This window comes from Falco naumanni, chromosome 4 (assembly GCF_017639655.2).
Source record: "Falco naumanni isolate bFalNau1 chromosome 4, bFalNau1.pat, whole genome shotgun sequence".
Taxonomy (NCBI): Eukaryota; Metazoa; Chordata; class Aves; order Falconiformes; family Falconidae; genus Falco; species Falco naumanni.
The window spans coordinates 109,150,920-109,175,842 of NC_054057.1; the positions used below are offsets into that span (position 1 = coordinate 109,150,920).

The 24,923-nt window shown below is 41.1% G+C and overlaps 1 protein-coding gene across 6 annotated transcripts in view; it reads left to right on the forward strand.

The window, feature by feature from the left end:
• Positions 1-24,923, forward strand: part of IQSEC1 (IQ motif and Sec7 domain ArfGEF 1) — a 351,634-nt gene that overhangs the window by 165,011 nt on the left and 161,700 nt on the right. For 5 of the 6 annotated variants that reach the window (XM_040593160.1, XM_040593161.1, XM_040593152.1 and 2 more), the window contains one exon: positions 5,772-5,858. The exons of the other annotated variant lie outside the window; for it this stretch is intronic. In XM_040593160.1, the coding sequence (XP_040449094.1) occupies positions 5,772-5,858 (87 nt within the window). The remainder of the gene's footprint in view (positions 1-5,771; positions 5,859-24,923) is intronic. 6 annotated transcript variants of the gene reach the window in all.

The following is a 24,923-nucleotide window of genomic DNA, read 5'->3' on the forward strand; positions in this document are numbered from 1 at the left end:
CTCTTGCCTATTTAAGTAGGCTAGTACTTCATTTTTGTGAAACCAGATAAGTTTATAATAATTATTTTTAAAATAATTATGTCAATAAGGATTGTGTTCTAGGATGGCACAAAAATAACTGATGTTTCTTGTTTAGTGTGCTGTGACTGTACTGGCTTTATTCTCCCAAGAGATGGCAATTATTTTAAGGCCCTTTTAATGGAGGAGAGGGTAGTGAAAGTGTACCTAATCATTTTTATGATAAACCCAGTTTTGGACGCTTGAGTTGGAAATACAAGAAAGGGTGGTATTATTCAAAACAAGAACCTATCGGTTCGTATTTATACTGCAACATGTACAAATGCTGATACTTAATCATTTTGATGACCAAATTATATGTATTCTTGAGAAAAAATCAGTGGCCTGTACTCCAGCGTACATGTGCCAATGTCTTAGAACTGCAGATTTTATTGAGCATCCTTGATACGCAGGGATTTGGTGTCTAAGAAGCTGTGTACAGAAAACAGTCTTGTTTGAAGGAAAACGGTAGGAATAAAGGTGTTAGTTGCAGTCGTCTATAGTGTGTGACAAACTGCCACGTGCCTGTGAACTGTAAGGTGTTTACATATGCAACTCTAAATGCCAGACCAGCATTTAATTTTGCACAGTTACCACTCAAAAAAGTGTGTAGGGAAAAAACTGTAATGAAGATCAACACTGTGAAAAAGCATAGTACTTGCTATATGCCACCACAGCCTCTCCTTGCCATAATTGGCTCCAGGCTGCTGGACATAAAGTGGGATGAATCACATAGAAAAAAAGAAAATTTTTTTCACTGCTACTTCAGAATCATGCTATCCCGTGTATGTTGGGTGAAGACCCGAGTATTGAAAGGAATATCCTTGTTATCAGAGCAGGAGGGATTGGTCCTTGCAAATGTGAGTGGATCATCTGCTAAATCACCTCTTGGCGGACGCGTGCCCAGCGCTCTGCTCTCTGCTCTGCTGGGGTGAGTTTCCAAAAAGCAAGTGGTCTTGTAGGCTCAGCCAGCTGATTCTAAAAGCCTTTCTAGCGTCTTAATAAACATGGTAATAAGCAAACTTCTAGATGGAGTCGATACACGTCTGTATTATTACGATTGCTGTTTGTCACATATTTGGAGGTCAGTTTGATTATATCTCAAGTTTTATTTCTCATTAAATAAATAGTTACATTTATTAAATGAGAACAGGACAGACTTCACTAGTTTTAACTATAGTCTTTTCTAATCTCAGCTATATCCCTAACTCTGGATTGATGTGAAGAAAAAAAAATTCAGCTTATAAAAGAATGTTGATCTTCATCAGGATAAAATACCGAGAAATGGAAGTAGTCCCTTTATTAGCTTGTGGGCATGAATCCAATCAAACATCATTCTTAGCCGCCCCAAATGACATTGAAGTGAATGGGCTTATACAGGGGATGGACTTGTCTACCACTTCAGATATTTACAAGCTATTTGTAAAAAAAGTATGTGTTAACTAGCACCAGGTATACAGGGTGCCTGAGGCAGTATAGTAGGCTGTGCTGGTATAAATTTTTCCTAGTGCTCGCACGTACTCGTTGGAGCACAGTACCTCATGGAAAAATGTACCAGAAGAAAAAGGAAGAATATTGGCAGACGGAGGTGAACAGATTGTTATTTCATACAAAGAGGAGGAGGAGTGTGTGAAGTAATAAGGCTGCAGATAAATACAGCAGTTACGGTGAACAAATGTACCTGGTAGAATGCTTTAATCAGCCACGTTGTTAACTTTATAAAAAGGCAGCATTTCTTTCAGCTGTGGTCCTGTACCAATACGCTTTTACTGAGTGCCTGTGAGACAACAGTGTCTCAGTCTCTTCTGTCTGATATCGAATGATCTTGTTAGGAAGAAGTTCTAAGTGTTGATTTAATAATGCCCTCAACTTACTCACAGGTTTACACATGCTGAAAATTAAACGAGCCAAATAAAAAAAAGGGTTGGATAGTGTGTGCTGTACTAAATGCCGTGTGCTACTCGGAGTTAGAAGGACATGCTCTCTCCAGGCTCTCGGCACTTGGATGGATGGATGTGGTTCGTGCTACAGCCCGCAGTGCTGCCCTGCTACCAGGAGCAGGAGGTGGTTACCAGCCTACTAAGGGCACATTTTGAAAACAGTAAGAGGATATAGTCTGTTAAAGCAAAAGTAATTCCAAGTTAATAGCCTAGGATTCTGCTCTCCCAGGTGGTTTTAAAACCAATATTGAGAAAATAGTCTACTGAGTTTGAGAGGCTTGTGGGTGATTGTAAGAGAAAATGAGAGAAAAAAACCGCAACAAAACAGTTGTAGCTTTATGCGATGATCAGTGATCTGTTTCTTTGTATACCGAAGCAAGGCTCTAGTACTGAAAGAATAAAGAGAATGGTAATTTCTGTTCACTGAGGCACAGGAAAATGTTAAAACAAGTGGTTTCTAATGGCAAACATAATGGAACTTATACAGAAGCGAGAGGAACAGGTATACCTACTTTGGGTCTGCATACATACTTTATAGCTGGATTTTTCCCGTTATGTTGGTATCCTGAGGGAGGTGTGTTTTCATGGTTTTGTTTTAGGTTTGGTTCTGTTTTTCTGTTTAACTAGTCTGTTTTCCAAAGGACTTTCCTTTAAAATTGACAAGCGGTTACCTGTCAGTACCTGGGGAGCTGGAAGAAACCTGGCCTGGAAGCAGGGAAATTGCAAAGCTTCCATGTCCACTGGGGTGTTGTGGTCATGTTTTAGAAGCTGAAATTACTGGAAGTAGCGTTCATCATTTTAGTCATTTGTCTGGTGTCAGTGCTGAAGTTGCTGCGGTCTATTGATAACCTTATATCATCTTTTGAAGACCATCGATTAGAGAGGTAGAAACTAAACTTAATAGGCCCAAGTATCTCGGGTACTGTGAACAGGGGAAGCGATTACTTCTCCAAATTATTTAAATATATTTCTTCTGATGTATGGCTTCAAGTGTTACAACTTAGCAAACCTATTTTTTGAATGCAAACTTGTGTTGAAGAGTGATCAAAAAATCTAGTTAAAAACCAAACAAACAAAAAAAAACCCAAATACAAAAAAAGGCATTTGAATCTTGACCTTTTTGTGATAAGGAGTAAATGAATGGAACCTATTTTAGCAGTTGATTGAAGATACAAGATGCCACATATGGATCTTAGATTGCACCAGCAGAAGGTAGATTTGCTTTGGGTAAAATTAGTATGCTATGACAGAGGCAGCAAAGCCTGAGCCTCATCATTTGTCAGGCTGATTGGGCATCAGTCAGTGGGAATCTAGAGGAACCAAAACACAGAGTCAAGATGTCCCTCATTTGTAATATTTGGAGCAGAGTCTAAACCTCATGTTTGTTTCTGTAACTAGTTGGACAAAGAGCGTATCTTTCAACACCCTAAACATTGGCTGAAATCCAACCTGATGTATTGAATGTCTGTTGAACATCTGAGATGTTCTTTTTAGAACACAGCAATGACATGTGGTAACTTAATTACAAGCCTGTAGTTGAACATTGTCATCTGTTTTATCTACTCCATACCTGCACTTACGATGCAGAGTGCCAGCGTACTTACTACTTGACAAAACTTTGGCACTTCTTATTTGCTATCAAGGTGGCTGGACTTTTGCATTTCTACTGCGCCTTCGAAAAGAAACTCAAAGCTGTTGAGCTCCTAACCAGTGTGATAGGTGAGTATTAACCTTAACTGCAGATGAGCAAAGAGATTATAGGGAGAACTTTCTTCTTTGTTTAGAATTTTTTTTTTTTTTTGGACGTGGTAAAGTTGGGGTAGGACAGATTTATGGAGCCTTATGGCCAGATTCTTTTTGGAGTAGTCAGGAGCAAGCTCTGTTTGAAACGCTTTGTTGAGCAGAACTGAATCCAGGCAGCTTCTTTCATCTGTTTACTGGTTTATTCCCTGAAGAAGAGGTGTACTATTGCTGAGAATAGACAGATTTGTACAGCAAAAAAAAGTGGTGGGAAGGGAATATGGGACACTCTCATACTAATTTCCTCCTTTTGCTTCTACTGAAAAAAATTAGGTGTTCACAAAGCAGGAAGCAGTGATTTCGCCACTGTGATCAGTTTCCCTACTCAATGTGAGACTATTGTGCAATGCACACTTACAATGTGCCACCCTGGTTCTGTGAATTGTGTGGAGCAACTTGTTGTGAATATTGTATGTTTTTCATGTCAGAAAATACAGCTTTTGTGTGTTCTAACCGCTTTTATCATGGTCCATCAATGCGTTCAGTAACATTGTCCATCTTTCTTTAAATTGTTCAGTCCATCCTTCCAAGTAGTTTGAAGGTGCCACCAATTAGTACTTGTGTGCTACGAGGTGTTAGCAGGGTATGTCCCATGATGGCAATATGCCTGGTGACTGAGTTGTGTTGTGCTTCTGTTTCCACAAGCTCCAGTACTTTATAGGAGCTACCATCAGCTGCTATCTTCAGACAGAAAATCTAACTCGTCTTGGCCATGCAGTTGCTGACACACAGTTGGCAGCAGAAATCAGAACAGGCTGACCTTGCAGGGTTTTTTAAAAAGGATTAGTAACAGACTCCTTTCTGAACAAAGCCTGACTTCTTTTGCTTAACCACTCTGTTTGATCTCATAAGAAAGTGACCTCACAGGATTCATTTAAAAGCCTCAGGGGTGTGGAAGAATCAAAATCAATCTTCTGAAACATTTTTCAAGATGCCAAGCCAAAGGGGGGGTGGGGGGAAACTTGCATGTATGTACATATACACACATTCTCTATTAATAGTCAGTTTGGACGTTTACAAGTTAAAAGAGGATTTTCAATTTAATGGCTACTTCTTCCATATGTGCACACTCTAAGAGCCAGGAAATATTGATTGATATTGTTATGATTTCCTAGAAGGATACTGTGTCTTAAGAAGTTTGATTAGGTGATTTTATCATGGAGGACTTACTGTGCTAAACCTTGTTTAGTGTTCCCTGGCACAAACATCAAAAATGCTGAGAACTGTACTGTGTGTGTTGCTTAAAGATTTTCTAAGCTTTACTTCAGATGCAATACCTTGCCTTGTTTTGCAACCCTTCTTTGTGTTTAGTGAAACAATATAAACGTAATGATGTAGGGTGCAGAATATCTTTTTGTGTTGTAAAGCTTTTTTTCTTTTTCCATGCTTTGAACAAACGACAGCAATTAAATTAGTATTGCACATTTTGGAATGTTGTTTAAAACTTGGGTGAAACTTGGATTCTTTCAAATTTACAAGTGGCATATTGCAATATATTTATAATTGCTGGGCTTGAAGAAAGCTTGTGTCCATGTTCATCACATTATTCCTCCTCTCATGTAAGCACTGTGTTTGTAATTCCATTAACAAAGAAACAGCTTGACTGGTGCAGAGTAAATTGCAAGTCTGAAGCTTCATTTGCACAGGGATTTTAACCCTCAGTGTTTAGCTTTTGCCTCAGTTTCGCATGGCAAGGCAAAACCAAAGTCTTAAATTGGCGTTTTATCTCAATCTTGCAACAAAACTTTGATTCTTCATTGCAACAGTTCATCACTGTCATTCTTGATGTGTATATTTAAACCATGGGGCTGTTTCCCTCCTTATTTCCTGGGATTCAGAACTGACAGCTGTACGTCAAATTTCACTCAAAGTTATTATGAGTTTCAGATATACCTATTAGCACCTGCTTTTTCCCTAAAAAGCCCCGTTCTAAACACTTGGTGTTTTGACTTTGTGTTTTTCCTTGTGTCGTAGGTCTTTAAATACTCTGCACCAGTTTTGCTGTCCAGCTCCATTGTACCATACCCAGCTAGCTGTCCCTGCCACACACTCAGAGTACAGGTAAGAGTAGATATGGTCCACCCACTTTTTATTTTTGAAGAGAGATCTAATGTTACAATTCGATGAAAGAAAAGGTATTGTAGTTTAAGTTCTAAAAGAAAAAAAATTAGAAAAGCGTATCAAACATTTTTAACTTCTCACAGGATAGTTCTCATTCACTTCTCTCAGGCACTCTTGAATTATACATTAAAATGATTTCATGTGCTTTAAGAGGCACATCCCCCTAGACTCTCTTAAAGATAGGAAGAAGCTAGTTGTGAGTTTAGTTCTCACAAACAAACATACTGAAATGCTTTTATAATTTATGTAGGGTAGCGATGTCATTCTGAGCAACACTTTTTAAACCCCTGACTATTTCGTGACAGTATGTGAAGCAAGCCATGTGTTTTGGCCCACTAAAGGTTAAAGTCATGGACCTGCAAAAGTCTCAGCACTGCCTTTTGATTTGAATGGAAGCAAGGGGGCTTTAAACAGTTGCAGGACCTTGATGCCAAGCAGAAACTGCCCTAAATATATTTTTTAAATCCTGTTTTCCAGCTAATAATGCTTCATTTAAAATAGATGTCTTTACTATGTGTTTTCCAAGTTTTCTTCGACCAAATACAGAGAACAGTAGTTCGGCATTTTAGTACAATTCATTCTCAGTGCTAGTGTTTAAGTCATAGAAGCATCAAAGGACAGCTAATCTAAGTAATTAGAAATATGAAAACCATGAAGAAATTGTGCATGTCATGAAAAAAACTGTCTTTAATTTTTAGTTTTACTATTAGTGATTAACTTAGTGATATTGCCAGCTCATGAATAATATTAATATCAAAATATTGGAAGTCTGGTGCTGAAAAATCAAATCACTTTGTACCAGTAATAAGGAGAGACAAAACCAATGAATCCTAAATCTGTAAATGCATAAACATATTTCTGATTTGAATGTTTCATGTCTTAGTTATCTCTAACCATGCATGTTTGGATTCATCCTTTTGTTTTACATGACAGCATTTGTTTGTATGTTTGATTTTTTTATCCCATCAGAGCTCTTGGTTCTATTTGGTGGTAGCAAATCCATAGTTGAGTTGTAAGACATCTTGGTACACCTTTGGTGAGGAGCAGCACCTGAACACTGTTAGATTCTCCGCTTGCTTTTTCATGAGGCCTTTGGTTTTCCTTTGTCCTTAGTTTATAATGCTTTCATTTTAAAGACTTACTAAAGATCTTCCTATAGGGATGTTGATGGGAAAACCCGTTGTTTCTTGAATGTTTGAGTGTTTTGCTCCATGTAGGTTATTATTTTTATCGGTAGTATTGCTTCTGGAATTAAAACTTAGAGCAGCATAATTTTGTAGTTAAAAAATCCTAAACTTCTCTAGCTGCTTTTGTCTTTCTGTCTTTGTGCAGAAAAAAAAAAAAAAAAAAAAAACCCACAAAAAACCTGCCCTAAATGTGGCTGGATCTGTAAAGCAAGAACAATGTTTAGAGTAATGATGTATAAAACGACGCACAGGTTTGGATGATGCCCACACACATGCCACAAGACCTTCAGCTTTTGTTTAAGGATTGGGGGATGTGCAGGAACTCATCACCGACTCTGCTCTCAAGGAAGTTTAGGTCTCCCACTCTCCAACTGTGTGTACATACGTAGCCATAACTCAGCTACAGCCGGTGGAGATACGGGAACTTCCACCAGTCCATGAATATTTTAGTGCTTCCCATACCTAACAGTAATGGAGCAATCAATGGGTCAGTCACCGGCTGCCGGGCAACTTCTCGCGCTCTCCATCTCCCGCACCCCTCGCTGGCTGGTCAGCCCTGGTCTGCCACCAGCGTGTGGCCGGCACTGGCCTCCGGCTTGGTTGTGCGTTAGATAAGGGAGGTCAGGGATTAAGACATGCCCTTGTTCTCCCCTTGCCTCCTCCCCCAGCCCAACACCCCAGTGACCGGGGTGTAAAATGAGCTTTGCAGAAGGTGTCGATGCAGCACGCCCGTGGAGCAGTGGCCAGCAGCCCTGGGGCTGCGTGAGCCGAGCGGTCAGCAGGCTGAGCGAGGCCTTTCCTCCCTCCCGTCACCTGCGAAACCTCCGCTGCCGCGCCCGACTTTCTGAAAGGCATCGGGACACTGGGGCGAGTCCAGCAAAGGGCCACCGAGGTGCCCTGGGGCCAGAGCACAGGGCAGGGGAGGAGAGGCTGAGGCGACAGGGGCTGTTCACTCGAAGAACAGAAGTCTCAGGCTGGTGCCGGCTTCAGCTCCTTACCAGGAGAGTATGGAAGAGGTGCAGCCAGCCTCTTCTAGGAGAGGGTAGTTTTCCGCATGTCAGGAATTTGCTTGGTTTACCCATGAGTTAAATTTCTGAAGCTGTTGTATCCAAACTGATTGTTGCAACTTGACGTCACTACAGCTGTAATCTCTTAGTTGAGTACAAATGATGCACCTGGTTTTGTGACGGACCTATCTGTGGGGATCCTACTGCTGTGGGTAAAATTCAACTGCAAGAACACCAACAGGAGCGGGCTTTAAATTTCCACATACATTTAACAGCATTACATTTAACTTTTACCATTTATCAAGTTATAAATAGAAATCATTAGAAACAAAACTAACAGAAATGGATGCTTCAGTCTAACTTTGGGTTTGAGGCTTTATTTAGAAAATACACAGAGGGATTAATTTTGTAGCCCAGAATTAAAAATTAAATTTGCTCTGAAAGAAGCAATTAATGAATGCACTACAGTGAGATCTGGAGCATCTTTGATTTGCTGTTAGCTAATTGCTGGATGTTTTATTCACTCCAGCAGTTTTATTTCTAGTCAAGACGATTTTTGGCATCTGTTTTGAATTGTTAATAGGGAAATAATGCATTTTTAATAACTGCAGCTATTGCGGTAATCCCTTGCTTGCTCATTTTACAACGTTCAAAATAGACAGAAATAATACAATTTATCTTGCATTCTTCTATTATAAGAAGTAGTCTTAGGCAGACTAAGCATATAATGTACTTGCAGCTAGTTACTGGTCTCTGTATGTTCCAGTTAGCCTATATGTCTCCTGCATTTGTTCTTTTTGAGCCTTAAAAACAACGTACTCTAGGTCAAAGCTGCAAATTCCATGAGGTGCTCTGTGTTTGTTAGTGATTGTTTCAATCCAGGTTTTATTGCCTGGTGTGAAGGGCAAAGTCAAGGAGATGGTGGTACACCATGGAGAGGCATCCAAAAGGGCCTGGATCTTGCAACTGCAGTTGCTGAGCCTCTTGCTGCTCCGGCCCGCGTTATCTCGGTGGCCTTGCAGCGAGAACAGGCACAAAGCAAAGCCCAGAGGTGTAATGGCGTTCAGAGAAAGTAGATGTAATCATCTGTTTCTCATTTGAGGAACGGTCTGTTCCCCGCATTTTCTAAACACATCTTTCTAACCAGACTTCGGTTAGTACTCCAGCCTATCTGTGTAGCTGCTAAGTGCCTGATACTAACAACGTAACACGCTTGTGCACCTGGCCGTTTTAGACTTGGGGTACGTCAGTTGAACCTTCAAGTTACTCATCTTTTTACACCATTTGCAAACATGCAGGGCTCATTTACAGTCTAAGGATAGTTCACCAGAACACCCCTGGAGAAGGCATCCTAGTCTGCTGTAAATTGGGGGGGTGGGGATGTGTTGGTTGGGTTGGGTTGGTTTCTAATGCCTCATGGCCCTAACGCTGCTGTAGCCGTCAGCTCTTCAGGCTTTTGTGTGGTGAGTGCTATGGCAGGAGCAGCTGTAGGAATGGCTCCAGGCAGGAAGATACAATGTAGAAGACTGCCCACGCTTGGGAATGTAAAATCGTATCCATACGTGTAGTCTTTGTATGGATATCTTTTAGGCTGATACATGCAACTACAACTGTGGACAGATTTCCTTACCACTAGTATCTAAACTTTTTTTCATCTGATGTGTCTATTCATAACTATGATTTCCTCGTTCTGATTTGCATGAAACGTTGCCTGTCAGTCATTTCTTTCTCCATCCACTTTACCTTCCATCCTTCTAATATCAAAATAGATGCCCTTATGTCCAAAGACCATTTTCAAAATCGTGAAGCTAGAGATTTTTCTTTTCTTTTTTTTTTTCCCCCAGTGATACCTGTGAAAACAAAAAGATAATGCAAAGGATGTTATAGTACCAAAGAAATCCCATCGTTTTCTTGCAGTCTCTACCTGCTTAATGTTTAATCAGCACCTCTGGGAGGTAAAAAACATTATTCTGAAAATAATGTACTTCTGTGAAATTTTAATGTGGAATCTTTGTTTCACCAGGTAATGTTGGCTTACGTGCAACAAACCACTGTGTGGAAGACCATAGAAGGATTGGTTGTGCTATTTCTTTTTGTCTGAGCCACTGGTAGGCCTTGTAGCTATTTTGTCACCATAACTGGTTAACACAGAAGCTTAACATAAAATGATATCTAGCTGACAGATGCTTCTATATTGTATTTGAGCGGTCTGGTTTTTCATACTTTTTTCAAGAGCACGGTGGGAATTCTTGCACGCTAGGTACAGTCAGGGAAAATTGGGAACTTTTTGCTTAGATTCCTGAAAGTGAAAAATACCTGTTAACAGATAAATTTGGTTCTGTGCAGCTGTGGTTTACGTTTTCCCACTGATGAGCACTATACCGTTTCCCAGGCTCAGACACATAAATATTTCACGTCCTTTACACAAGCATCTGTAAAGACATCCCACGCTACACAGCAGACACCTCAGTCCTGTGGTAGTTTCCCAGTCAATGATTAGTCACAGGTGAAACTGTAGCTGCAGGAGTGTCTTCAGAATCCTTTGTACTATTGATACGACTATTTTTTGAAGTTTTCTACCAAGAAAGATGTTGAATAGGAATCTCATTTGTAGCTGAACAGCAATCGCCTAGCTATATAACTTGCCACATTTAAGCACTGTAGCCTCTTCTTACAATATGCAGAGATTTAAAAGCTGGAAAATGTTTTTTTCAAATGGGGCAAAGAAGTGAAAGCAACACAGCTCAGACCAGCCAGCATATTGCAACAAAGATGCAATATGCAGATACAGAAAGCAAACCAGATCCAAACTCAGACCAAGTCGTGTGCTCTGTGCTAAGTCAGTGTGAGGTTCAGATGATTATATAAGGCATCTGTGCTCAAACCCTATGGCAAAGGAAAGCTGGCATAATTATAGTAATACTTGTAATTTTCCACTTGATGCCTACGTGATCTAGCAATGCAAAAATGGTGAATTGTGTTCCTACACAGCAAACTGTTTGAAAACAGTCAGAACTTGGCAGAATATCATGAAATTTACTATTTGATTTTGGATTTTCTTGTTTTTCTTCCTTCATCGTGTTCCTTTCCATCCTCCTCCTTTAGCTTGTTATTTAGTTTAAAGATGACCACTCGTGGTTGTGTTACTAGTAAAGAAGTGACCTCGTGCAAGCTTCCTTTTAAGCCGGCATCCCTTCCTCCACCCGCCATAAAGCACATTATAGCATTACAGATGTAGGTATTCCAAACTGCTTCTTTAATTGCCTTTGTGCCTTCTGGTTTGTAGCACCATTCATGATGCTGGCAACTCTGCATGGAAACAAAGTTCTTCCTTCTACTTGACAAGAAGGGGGGTGGGGTGTGTGTGTGTGTGACGTGCAGATCTGTTAATTGTCAATATTTCTGTATGTCAATTACCAGCAGAAGGGGAAACGAACCTGTTCTGCATTTTCAGTGGAATATGGGCACTGAAAATACCTGTGGAAAGTTTTAAACATGTTAAAAACAAAGGAGCCATAGCCACATTAGGCTGGCTATGTATATAACTACTTAATGTAATTTTTTTTTAGGGGAAAAACAGAAATTGCCCTTTAAAAATGGCTTTTGCCTCAGAGTTTGACTCGAAGTGTTGGCTTGGGCTCATTTAGTTGTTCTTCACTGTATTGAAAGTCCTGTCTCTGAGATTGAAGTGGGTTAATTGGGTGGTTCTTGCGAACAAGTTACACTATTCATGGATTATAAACACCCCCAAAAAAATCTCAAGCTTGATTTTCCTAATGCTGTTCCCTATGATTCTGTTCCTCTGTCTTTTTTTTTCTTTCTTGCCCCCCTCTTCCTTGGCAGGGAAGATAATGTTCTGCACCAGTTCTGCTGTCCACCCTCGGGGTCTAGTAGTCCATCTTCAAGATAACAGAGAAGCTCGGGGTCGCTAAGTGTGCAGTCAGTGCTACATCTGTATAATCCATCTCTCCTCTCTTACTGGTGTGTATGGGACTGACATTTGCATGGATGCCGTAGGATTCTGACTCATGTCAAGTGTGAGTTATTCAGAACGGCACAGCCGTAAATTTTTGCCATCGATGCTTGGTAATCTCCTCTCCGTGCTTTTCTACAGCTCTCTTCCTTGTGTCCAGTATTTAAAACACACGCGAACTGTAAGCAAACACATAAAATGCACAGTTTATTTTGAACTAAAATAAACAGTACCAGAAATCTTTAAGTGTACTGTGAGTTTTGTTATGGTATGTACATGGTCGTGTGATACACTTCTCCCCCAGATGTTGAGAACACGGGGTGGGAAGGAGCTCCTTCACAGAGTCTGTATTGTGTGGGTTTGCTGCAGACAGTCCTAGAAGTTTGTTTCAAGGTTGGGCAAATACCAACGTGGCACTTTATGAATGTTGCTATATAGAGATTAACCATTGTTTCTTTGCTTTTTGATCATTCTGAGGAACCAGCACATTTATGTTCTTACAGCAGATGCTCTAGCTAGGAGTGATTACATTTCTAAGCTTCTTTGAGGTCTGTCTTCTAATTTTGTTTGCCTGTGTTTGTGAAAGTCTTGTATTAAGCATTAGCAAAAGTGCAAGATGATTACTCATGTACTTCTGTTACCTAATGGATGAAAATATTTTTCTCTAAGCTGTGAACAAGATCATCAACAAAGGAATGAACTTGTAATTGAAGAGCCCTGTAACTACAACCAGATAAACGTGAACGTGTCCACGGGTGTCTTAAGAAGAGAGTCCAAGTTACCGTTGCCCACAAGGCACTTTGTTCATTACATCTTTCCAGACACATGTTGTGGCACAAAAATAACTGGAGGATTTCTACTGGTTGGATCTTCCAAACTTAAACAGCCCAAGCAGATGTACCAGGAAACAGAATTTCTATGAAGTGGCTTTTACTAGCCTGAAGCTCACAAGGAAGAAAAACTGATTGGGGTTGGGGGAAGGCTCTTAAGTGTGTTGTCACTGTCATGAGTTAAAATATACTCCAAACCACCTGGAGCGCCTGTAAAGGCAGGGATGGCTGGATACAGGTTGAAAAGCTGTTATTTATTTGCAGTTATATGTGGCTTTGAGGATGGGATAAAAGGAGAATCATCAGGATCAAGGAGGGAAGAACTGCAGAGGTAGCGTGAGGCTCATCCTCCTCCTGTATAATGTGTTTTTTTATGACCCTGAAGAAATCCATATAAAAAACAGAATACAGGTCATTTGCTTTTCAGTTACATTTGATTTACTGTTTCTATCCTTCCTGTTAAATGTTTCCTTGTGCTTGCCTTAGGTATGACTGTGAAGTGTCCAAGGCATAAGGAAGAATACACTTGCAGAAGGCTGATCTGCCTTCGTGATTTTGCAAGTTTGTCTACATTCTTTATTCTTACTGCAGGCTGTCAGCAATACATAGCTGCTTCTGTAATTTGGTATTGAATGCTTCTTAGTTTCATGTGTTTCTCAATCACTTGGCATTACAATATAGATGAAGCAGTTTCATTCCCACTCTAAAATTTGAAAATTACATGTGCAAAAATTGTGTAGTAGGGTTATTGCAGTTTATTATATCCCTGAAAGTGCTGCGATGTTTACTGGGCAGGGTAAAACATTGAAATGTTTGAATGTTGCTTTTGATTTTGGTCTTCTACTGCTATAATTAAGAGTTCCTCAGAGTTGCTTCCCAAAGATAGAAACAGTAAGAATTTCTGATATTTTGACTTGCTTGCATCTCCCTCCCAAATGTAAACAGTAATTAACTCTCTTTACTTGGTGACTGAACTGAAGCACCGTAATTAACCTCTTCCATAGGATAGGGTTTGTCCAATCTTTCAATGAGTATCTTTTATATAATTCTGTAGAGGGAAACAAAGAAGAATGACTACTATTTAAACATGAAAATTAAACCCACCAACTCTAGGTGCCAGCCCTTTTGCCTTGAAGATACAGCAGCTGATTATCCTAACGTGGTTTGTAGCTAACAATGTGTCTCAGGAGAAAATGAAGTCAAAGACTGATCAGTGTTATTAGCTGTAACAGAGACACTATCATTGGTTGGTTTCTATCTGGTAGTTTTCCAATTAAGGGAAAATAGGATCATTATAAGTTGCTGGCATAATTTGAGTTGGTATCCATAGTATCATGGCATTTACTCATTGTGGAGCAAACAGAGAAGCTGACCTTCTCTGATGCAGTGAAAGTCAGAAATGCAGAAGTAAACATCTTCCTATTTAAATAAATCATGGGTGGCTAAATAAAACATGCTGTGAATCTCAGGATTTAGCAGTAGAGCCTAGTAGGGGTTCTTTTTTAGTTAACTGGAGTTTGAAAGTAGATGACCTAAATGCTGCACATTATTATAAAACTAAGGAAGTTAACAGTAGAAAAATGTCCTTCTCCTGATTCCTAGATGATTCTGTACTGTTTCTATGAAGACTAAAAACTGTTTTATTGTGCATTCTAGTATGGAAGGTGAAGTAGAGGTGGAATTTTTCCTGTTTTTGTAGACCAAGTATCTTCATTCAGGAGTTCAAAGGACTGAAAAAAAGCTGCTGCTCTGGGGGAACAGAGCTGGGGAATTTCTGCTTTGGCACCTTTAGGCCCTTTTACCTATTAGAATCAGGCTATTTTGTTTTTCTTCTGCAATGTGTAGTTCTCCTTCGCAAATATACTCAGTTCTTAAATTTTTCTGGGTGGTTTTGCTTAAAATAGGTAGGTGAGACTATAGTTTTGCAGAGCAGCTACTGGCTTGCTGTTATTTTCTGCACATGTATTATTTTCTCTCTGTAAGTGGTGGTGGGAAAGTCATTCAGCGCAGTGCAGCGCGCGCACCTCGTGCTTGCCTGGTGGGGGTTTCGTGCACCGCTAGATGGAGCAAAAACCCCCCAGTTCAACCGTGATGAGTTAGGGACTCTCCTCCCAGAGCAGACTTTAAAAAAACTCTAGCTGAAGCGAAATATTGTATAACGTGAGGAGAAGAAAATAATCCCCTGAAAAATGTAGGGTGTAGCTCTTAAGCGTGACTGAAATCAAGCGTTTAAAATTTTCCTTCCACGTTCCTGCAGCTATGAAACGGAATATGGATTGTCACATCAAGGTTCGTGATGGATTTGAATTGCGTGTTTAGTTTATGGCCAAGGAAGCCCCTTACTGGAGAGGTGCCTAGGGATGGCAGAGTGCAATGTGCTGACAGAGCGGAACAGCACTGAGGTCGTGTTTCAGGTGGCTCGTAGAGGTCACTGGCCAAGCGGTAGGGACGTGGCTCCTCAGCAGCCGTTGCTTGAGGAGGCTCTGTGTGCCGTGGGGCCCGCCGGCTGTGCCATGGGGCCTACGGGCAGCAGTGCTGGCGTTGCCCCGGCAGGATGTTCATTTGCCAAAGTGACTGTTTTGAAACGCGGGACAGAGTCCTCTTCCCCTCAAAGACTGAGACGGAACAGGGAGGTCCCAGCAAATGTACCCCCGAAACACGCCGTGCGCCATGCGAGGCCTTCCCAGCTGGGCTGTGGCGGGGCTGCCAGTGGTGCTGGGATTTTCGACTGTTTCCCAGTTCCTGGGCTGGTGGCTAGAGGGAGCGGCAATGCAGGCCAGCAGCTCCCAGCTCACTCGGCAAGTTCATCATTACAAACCGGCTGATTTTATCTCGGGAGGCTGGAGATGAAAGCGAAGGAGGAGGCCGTCTATATTTGCTTTTGCTCGCGTGCTGTTGACGCTGGAGCTGGGGAAGTGTTTGATCACGTGAAATGACGAAGTGGGTACAGACACCGGCGTGCCCTGCAGTCAGTGCTGGTTATGTATTTTATAATTATCATCATCAATACATAGTTTGCTTGTGATGTTTGGTCTGCCTCTACCTTTCTCAGGTTCTAATGCAGAACGTTTTGCAGGGCAGGTGCACAAGTTCATAGGATGTACGAACAGCCCAATGGGGCATTGTACATCCGACTGTCAGATGGCAGATGGTTATGTAGAAAGCAGTATGAGAGCAAGGCAAATAGATGGCAATTCTTCTTCTAGGCTCCAGTAGATTTTGGCAGGAGACTAATCCATAGGTGATATCTAGTGGACTTTCAAAAATAAAGCATGAACTGATTGCAGAACTGCTAGATAGATGTTCCTGCTGTCAGAGCAGCAGAAATTCTTGGTTTACTCTTCTGCCTCAACTGAATTAATTATCATGATTCAGTTAGGGGTACCAGACCTGTATTTACAGGGCATTTGGCTTTACAAACCTTTTCTCCCATGTGCAGGTCCGTTTCACATTTTCTTTTCATTTCACAAAATGTGCACAGCGGTTGCTCAGTCCTGGGTGGGGAGCCTGGGAGCACAGCTGTGCTGGAACTTTGACTCATCTGCACCAGCAATAGCTTAATGTGACTCAGCTGAACAGAAGCTTGACTTTTTATTCCACCACCACCACACACACACGCACACACACACACACACGCCACTGTCCTCTGGTGCTTGGTGAAGGACACTCTGCCCTCCTTTCTGAAAGGAGGTCCTGGTGCCAGCTTAGCTGGCTGTGCCAGGTAGTGAGCTCGGTGCTTGCCGGGGCTGCTTCTGATGAGCTGGCAAAAAATGGATAGAGAAAGAGGAGGCAGAACTTCATCGAGTCAGTCCACAAGGAGAAACAACATCTGATGACCTCAGTGAGAGTTTTTCCTGGCTACGTCTGGATCAAATTCACCTCCCGCTCTCTGCTGCTAGCTGCCTTTCCATGACTCAGTGCTGCTGCTGTTCAGTTGCCGCCCTGTAACATAGAGATGTTCCTTTGCTGACCCTTAAAAGAGACCTTGGGGACCTTCCTGGGGGTGGGAGGGACTCGCTAAGAGGGAGTTATTTCTGTTTTTCACAACAGAACGCTGCAGGCTCAGAAGGAAAGAGTAGCTAAGACAGCTAATATATTTTGGTCTGCATGCTTAGTGTATAGCAAACATTTGGGTACTCGTTAAAGACAGCTTCTAGTAACTAAAGATGCTAATAAGGGTGGGAGTTTTCAAAGATCCTGATTAGTCTGGCTTCCTTCTCCATGCTCAGCTGATGTCTTTATCGGCAATAAAGGGAAAACAGCAACACTCATATTTTACAGAAATGACCAAGGTAAAACATTAAAAGTTGAGGATGAGATTTTAGAAAATTTGAAAATAATTAGCTGTTTATTTATTATTATTATGAGCTGTTTAGTTATTATTGTTAACTAAACAAGCTGGGGAGCTGAAATTTCAAATAACCAAAGACCATTTCTTCCTACAGTTGTGTTTACTTGCCATATTAAAGGGAAAGTTCGTACACAATATTTTTCAGGAAAAATATGTCCCTTTCTAATTTCTAGTGTTTCGAGCAAGTGCTTTTGTTTCCATACCCATTAGAGGAGTTGTTGGTTTTTTTTTTTTTTTATGTTATTTGTATGCTCTTTGGCCTTTTGTGATTTTTGGCTGATATGTTAGAGAGCAAATGCATAAAATGAACCCAATTTATGACCCTTTAATGTAAGCATTTTTTCCTAAAGAAATTGTGTCACATTTCATTCACCTCTGAATTTTTTCCTAGCCAATCACTGGAGCATTGTTACACCTGAAAATGAGATGGTATTAAAATCTGTCTTGCTCTCTTCCTCAATTAAATTCATCTTTATGGAGAATTCAATTAGTTGTAATTGATATTTTATGACAAGATTTTGCCAGAGGCTGGTGTAGTACAGATAATTAATCTTGATCAGGAAATGTTACTTAAATAATTTTATTTTGTAATCCTACAACCAGTATTATTAATCAGGTGACATGTATTCTGACACTGGAAAGAATGGGCAGCTAGCCCACTGCTCCATCTCTTAGATGTAGCAGATGTTTCTGACAAACAAGTTTGTTTGCTTGTTGGTCACAAGGTGTCTGATTAAAGCAATTTTGCTCAGCTTTGTTCTTTGTTAGTGAGTGAGCCCTCAGCTGTGCCGGCTGCTATCAGCTGGATGTGGAAGCCACGAGATTGCTGGTGGTGCCTCTAGGATTCAGCATGAAATTGAGGTGCTCTCCACATGTGTTTCACTCTTCAGAAGCTGGCAAAGATGTGTCATCTGCTTTATGCTCAGACTTTATTATTGAAGGCTCTTTAAATTTTTTTTTTCTTTCCAATTCTCGGGGAGCTCAATGAAAATGTATTTAGTGCTGCCAGTACATACTGAATTCCAAGTAAGACATGAACAGTAGTAGTTCTTTCCACAGACTGCTTGGTTAGATTACATCAGTGCTTCGAGGCAAGAAAATAGCCAATGCTTTTTAAAACAAAACTGAAAGCAACTGGGTAATAGGCATTGTCAACTCATTTAACATTTTTCATCAAAGACTTAAGGATGATCAAAAAGCCAACAAGGGAGGCAAAGGTTTAGGTGTGTAAGTGGAGCAGCAGGAAGCCTGTCACCTTATTACAGATGAGGCTTAACGAATCCTGAGCTTTGCTTTCATGTTTCATTAGGCACTTGTCTCAGCCACAAAACTAGTCCAGCTTGAGGAAGGCCACGGTTAGCCATGAACAGGAAAATTTGGAGGCAATTTTTATTAGCCTCCTTGTAAGGTGCTTGATCTGTCAAAACTTGGAGTGGCAGAATATGTAGCTGTGGAGGCTAGAAAGGAAGACGAAGTAGTGCCTGCTGTAGCCAGTTGTGCAAGTTTTTGCCAGTTGTTTGTTTCATCTAATTCTCTGCTACTGAAAAGCTAAATGGTGTAATAGTCTTTGGGTAATAAATATGAAATTGAAGAATGTGGAAGATTCATTTAAAGCTTACGCTCTTCAGGTACTTAGACATTTTCCTTCCATATTTTTTGTGTTTTGAGGGCTTTTCCAAAACACTTTGTGTTGTGTGTATACATACGTATATATACACATATATAGCAGTTTCCCAAGTATGGTTGTTCTCTGAACACGTACAGCTGCATCCAGATGGCAGGCAGAACCTTGGCCTCTCCCAGGCGCATCTGGGACTGCAGTCTGATTTCTGGGTTTACACTGAAGCTGTACTAGTTCCCGTGGGTACAGAGGCACCCTGAACTGTTCTGCTGAAAATGCTCTTTGGAACTTAGAATGAATATGGCAACCCCTGGTGAACTCTGAAGTGATGTAACGCTTGTAGTCATCTTATTGTGGTTTCAGCTGGCTCCTTTTATTCTGAAAAGTTAGAATTGTTCCTATGTTAAATTCATTTTTTTATATATACTATAGTGTATAAATGCATGTGTCCATATATAACACATAGATTTATATATATATATTAAATCTGCTACTTACACACTCTGGTATTTGCATAACACCCTAATGCTGGCGTTTTTACATGTTGGACAAAGAGCCCCTACGAAGTGGCCCTGTGCAGGACCCCTGACTTGCAGCCCTGCAGCTGCCCTTGGTGAAATCCAGCACTGGTGCCGAAGAGTCTGTAGCCTACGGGATCCACCTGGTACTGCCAGGGAAGTTTCTGTCTCAACTTCAGGTGTATTTGAAAGTTAATGTGCCTCTGTACATTCGCTCAGCACACTTGATAAATGTGCATTGCCACTTAGCTGGAAAATCGTGTTTCCTTTCTATTGACTAGGTTGCTCTGTGGCTTCCCCACCCTGCGTCCAGCACGCACTCTACTAACCCCACTTTTTGTTGTTTTGCCACAGACATGCTGACGTAGCTCCAGTTGTGCTTGTTTTCAGATTCTGTGGTAGTTTGCTAGTTGCATGTTATTTAACTTAGATTTGTAAGCCTCTTCTTCCGGAAAATGATGCTTTTCAAAAATTCTAACCCCATTTTCGATTCATTAGGTCTGTAGCCTACAGGAGTAGCATTACTGAAACATTTACTGTGCGTGTATAGTGATAAAAAGTTGTTTTTCTTATTGAAAAGCGTCATAACCACTGACTGATACAGTGCACTACAGTTTAAATTATTGATTCTGATTAAGTGAATACCTCTGTCAATTTCCTTTTTCAGAAATTGTGAAAATCCTAGAATAGACGCAGCTTTACTGAGTAATAGGGAAACAGCACATTGATCGAGGTCTTTGAATCCACTTAACAGCTTGTGTAACTCTGTTACATTTCCTGGGAAACAAAAGGGTCATGCACATCGATCTACAGTATCTTGTAATCTGCTGCTGGTTGTTAAATGCTCGGTAATCAGAGAAAAAGATTGCTGATGTGCAGAGAAATAATCATAGATTGCAAGTGAATGTATTGAAATGGGTTGGATCATATGAATTAAATGATTATATAATATGAAGTATTACATTCCTAAATTGTAATACTGATGTTTCTGGACAGATACAGGATCGAATAGCTTTGTCGTGGTACGTGATAAATGAGCTTCTGGCAGCATAGAGTGTGGCTCGTGCTGCCTGCAGATCTGTGCAAGGGAATAAGGCTCCTCTTCAAGCCTTTTGTTTTTCTGTACATATGTAAGCTTTTGCGGTATGCCAACTACGGGGAGGTGCCGGCAGCATATGGTAATACATGCGAAATACTTCAGCTGCAAACTTCTCTCAGAGCACTCATTCTGAACTAGGGATTTAAAATCTGCTGATGTGAAGATGAGAAACAAAATGTTAAGTCTATAAACCAATATGAAAAGCAGAGTAAAGTCTATCACTGAACCGCTCCTGTGGTGCAGCCATGTACTGCTTTGTGCCAACAGATCTTTCAGGCTTTGAACTGTTTGCAAGCATAATGTTCTTAAGTATGCATGAATGAGATACACCCTATCAGAAATAGTCTCCATTTTAAAGGATGAAGTTGTAAGTCTCTGCTGTTAGGGTATAATGTAATGGGGCTGATTTGGTGTGTTCTTTTTTGTATTCAACTTGATGTGGTTTATTTTACTTGGCTGCATCACTCTTGCACAGAGCTGCTGCTAGCTGTTTTAGGAGGACAGTAGTAACACTATAGCTTGGAAAAAGACACGTGATATTCAAACACATGTTTTAAATTACACATGCATTTTAGGTTTACTCAACAGCCTTTGTTTTCTGTTACTTTTCAGTCAAGTGATCTCAAATGCCATGCAAGGATACTTAGAGAATTTAGATCCTTGTGCTACCTGGGTGGATACTGGTATGGGGAGTTACGCAGAAAGTGCCCTTCTGTCTATACTGAAGCTGCTGTCCTTTTCCCCTGTAAGTTATATGATTTTGCTTATGCTGTGGGTAAGCAGTCACACAAAAGATGGAAGTTAGCCTAACTGGGTTGCTGTAAGTGCTTAACTGACAGTGATCAAGAAACCTTACCCATAATGCTACAGTCTTTTCAGATTTATGACTCTCATAAAGGTCCCTTTCTTTGCAGATGATATGCAGACAAAACCAGGGAAAGGTAGCTGCTTCTGACCAGTAGACAGAAGGGAGAACTTTTAATGGAGAGTAAGTTTGTCCAGCCATACTGTTGAACAAGACATTTTCAAACACTTCAGTTCTCAGATTACATGAGTACGCTGGAGTTTTGCCTCACAGAGGATTAAACATAGATCTGGAAACTTTAATGTCTTCACATTGAATTATATACAACACACTTTCTCTTCCTTCTTTGGAAAACCTCAGTTCCCATGTTGCATGTACGGGTTGGTTTTGTTTTCATGGTTCTAAATTTGAGCTGCAAATAGTAGTGAAGCTTGTTAATAAACATCTGATCTTCACGTAACTCTGGGAATAAGTGTCATTTAAATGATGGGCTTTACTTCTAACAAAGCCAAAACCACATCACTGAAATATTTTAATATGAAATCAGTTCCTCTGGCAAGATACCAACTTGAAAAACATACTGATAAGATGTTCAGCAGATAATAAATTCTAAACCATTTGTTGTCATGAATGATTCCTTGATAAAATTACAGGTTTGTTCCCCCAGCCCCGAACTCGGGGCTGGGGGACTTGCAGCTCCTTTGGAAAACACAGCAGAAGGCTGGGATGCCTAAATACAAGGCATACCCGACTGATGTGAATTCTGAAACTGAATTGTAAGACACGGTGATGAAGAGTCTTAAACAGCAAGGTCATTAGTCTTTAGATGTTATTGCTGGAGTTAATCTAGCTGGTGGGAGTTCTTTAAAATTAATTTTTTCAAGTAACATCTTTCACTGTACAATCTGTTACTGCAAAAGTGAAATTAGAGCATTTCTGAAAAAGGAAGCTTCTCTAAGTTCCCCCTGTTGTTACTTTTGCAGATTGCTCTAGGAATGCAGGCCCCAACCTTGTAAGCAGAAGAGTTTTAATTAATCTAATTCTGTTGCTTCTGTACATAAATTCAGTTTTACTTTTGCACGGTCTTCTCAAATTAATAAAGCCAACTGAGCTTGCTAATCTTGCTATTTCCTCATGGCTTTTAGGTTCGTGTTGGGATGGCTTTATTTCCTGGATATTGTTTTTCTTATAGAGTTAAAATATCTTTGAGATACTGTGATTATATTTTTGTTTGGAAAGCACATTATAAAAATGAGTGTTTGGGCATGCTTCTGTGCTGAACACTGCCGGAACTATGACAGAAACCTGTGATGCAAAGGAAAGCCTCCTGAAGGAGGCAAAATGAAAGCAAGCTTGTGCTATAGCTTGCACACAGCCCAGACCAAACTCGGTTGCATCTCTAGTATGCCAAGAAGAAAAGCATCTGCAGATCTTTCCTAAAGCTCTTGTTGTTCTCTGATCTGTTTCTGTCTTTGAAGAAAGCCTTTTAGTCACATAGCTATGCGGTGTCTGGAAGAGATCCAACAAAAATCTCTTTATCAATCAGTTGGTTTCTGAACAATCAATTGCCCGCTATGATTTGTAATCCAGCTTTAACTGTTAGCGACCTGGGAAAAACGAGCCGCACTCTGAGGGCAGGCGGTATGGGCTTTCCAGCTCAGAGCTGTGCAAAACCTCTAGAGCCAGCAGAACTCTACTCGGGGATCTAAGTCATTCAAGCCCCAAGTGAGGAAAGCTTTTTATTTCTAAGAGCAGCATTAAGCGTCTATTTAAGAGCTTTCTTGTCTAAAGGGTTCATTAAAATACTTGGAGCACAATGTACAAGAAGAGAAAATTAGAAGCAAGAATTTCAATGGTATTCAATGTTCCTAGTTCTTCCAAGTGCTGCCTTTTCGTAGGTGAACAGTGCCAGTTATGACAGTTAAGCTATTAAATTGTATATCCAAAAGAAAGGCTTGATTTGAACTATATTTTCAGGTTTTGTTCCAATGACTGACATCAACTGAGTGGTGTTTAGTTCTGGCCTACTGACCATGCAATTCTGCGGAAACCTCTGGAGTTGGGCTCTTCTGCTTTTAGCTCTGCAGTTGGGACAGGCTGCTGTGAGGCAGGTTTTCTGAACTGAAATGTCAGTGTAGCTGCCAGAAGAATTACAGGTTTCCTGAGAGCTGCTGCCTTTGCAACAGACCTGTTTTAAGATTGCAGTGTGTCTGCCAGCGAACTGAACGCCACCACGGTGGTGAGTTGGTGGCAACAGCGGGTTGGAATAGCCCTGCCACATCTGAGCAAGCATCCGTCCAGGCCAGTGCCTCATCGCTGACAGGGCTCCGCTGCAGTGCCCAGGCAGACATGTCGGAGTAAGGCACGCATGCTTTTACGCTAGTCTGCCTTTAGTTCTTGAAGATATCTTGATTCACTTGGATTGTGCTAATTAATGCAGGAGACATGCATGTCTGATAAATGATGCTCCAGCCAGAAAAGACATTATGGCAGGGCTTCTAGCCATATATCCATCAGATTCCTCTTAATTTCTGGGAGGAGCTCAGTCTCCTCATTAATTTCTCATACCTGATACTCAAATTAGAATTTCCCACAGCTTGTTTCTTCAGGGACATTTGTTTGGGACATCAGGCAAAGGGCTGTGTAACCAAAGTGAATGCTGAACTGCAGCCGCTGGGTCCCTTGAGCTCAGGGCACTTCCTTTTGGGAACGTGTCCTGCCTGACGGCTTGGCAGACCGCTGGGGGCTTGGCAGACCGCTGGGGGCTTGGCAGACCGCTGGGCAAAGCCAGGCTCTGCTCATGAGGGGCAGCTCAAGCGAAGACCGTGTGCTGAGCAGAATTTAGAAGTGGGAGGCTAAAATTACTTCAAATGTTAGCTTGTTGCTTTTTTCTGTTAGTTCTCTGTTAAGTGACTTGATTGAGCGATGGGCGCATTGGGAGCCGGGTGACAAAGCAGGTAACGAAGGGGGAGCAGAGTGGAGATGACCCAGCTCTCTGGGTGGTGGTGAGCTCCAGCGTTATGAAGAAGGCACCGTACTGCGCAGTGCTTGATACTTGGGTGGTTTATGGCTTTCACTTGTCGGTAAAACATGTTGGGTTCAAGCTTTCACACATCCTGGAGTCCTGTCAGTGCTCATAGAAGTGACTTAGAGAAAGTTCATGCAGAACCGGAAGGGATGATTTTATTTGACCAATGTAACAGTTGGAATATCATTTCCAATTTTGTTCCGGTGGGAGGACAGCATTCTGGTGGAGTATGATCCTTCTGCTGCCTTCCTTTTGCCCACTGTGTTTAAATGCTTTGGGCTTCCCTCCCAAATGGAGTAGTAAGACTGGGATCTAATGTGCTCATCAGTGCTAGGTTTCAGACCATCCTCAAGCAAGGGTAAATATTTCCATTTCATGAAGCTGCACTTTGGAATATAAAGAAATAAGTTGGTCCTCCCATGTAAATGAACGTGGGGAGGATCACAGCATCAGTCTGTGGTGAACAGGGTTCCCTTTCTTCCATGTGCTGCCAGTTCACACAAAGGAACTGTGATGAGCAGCAGCTATTCACAGAGCAATATCTAGCACAGTGTCTTAAATATTTAATACATTATTTTGCATTCCT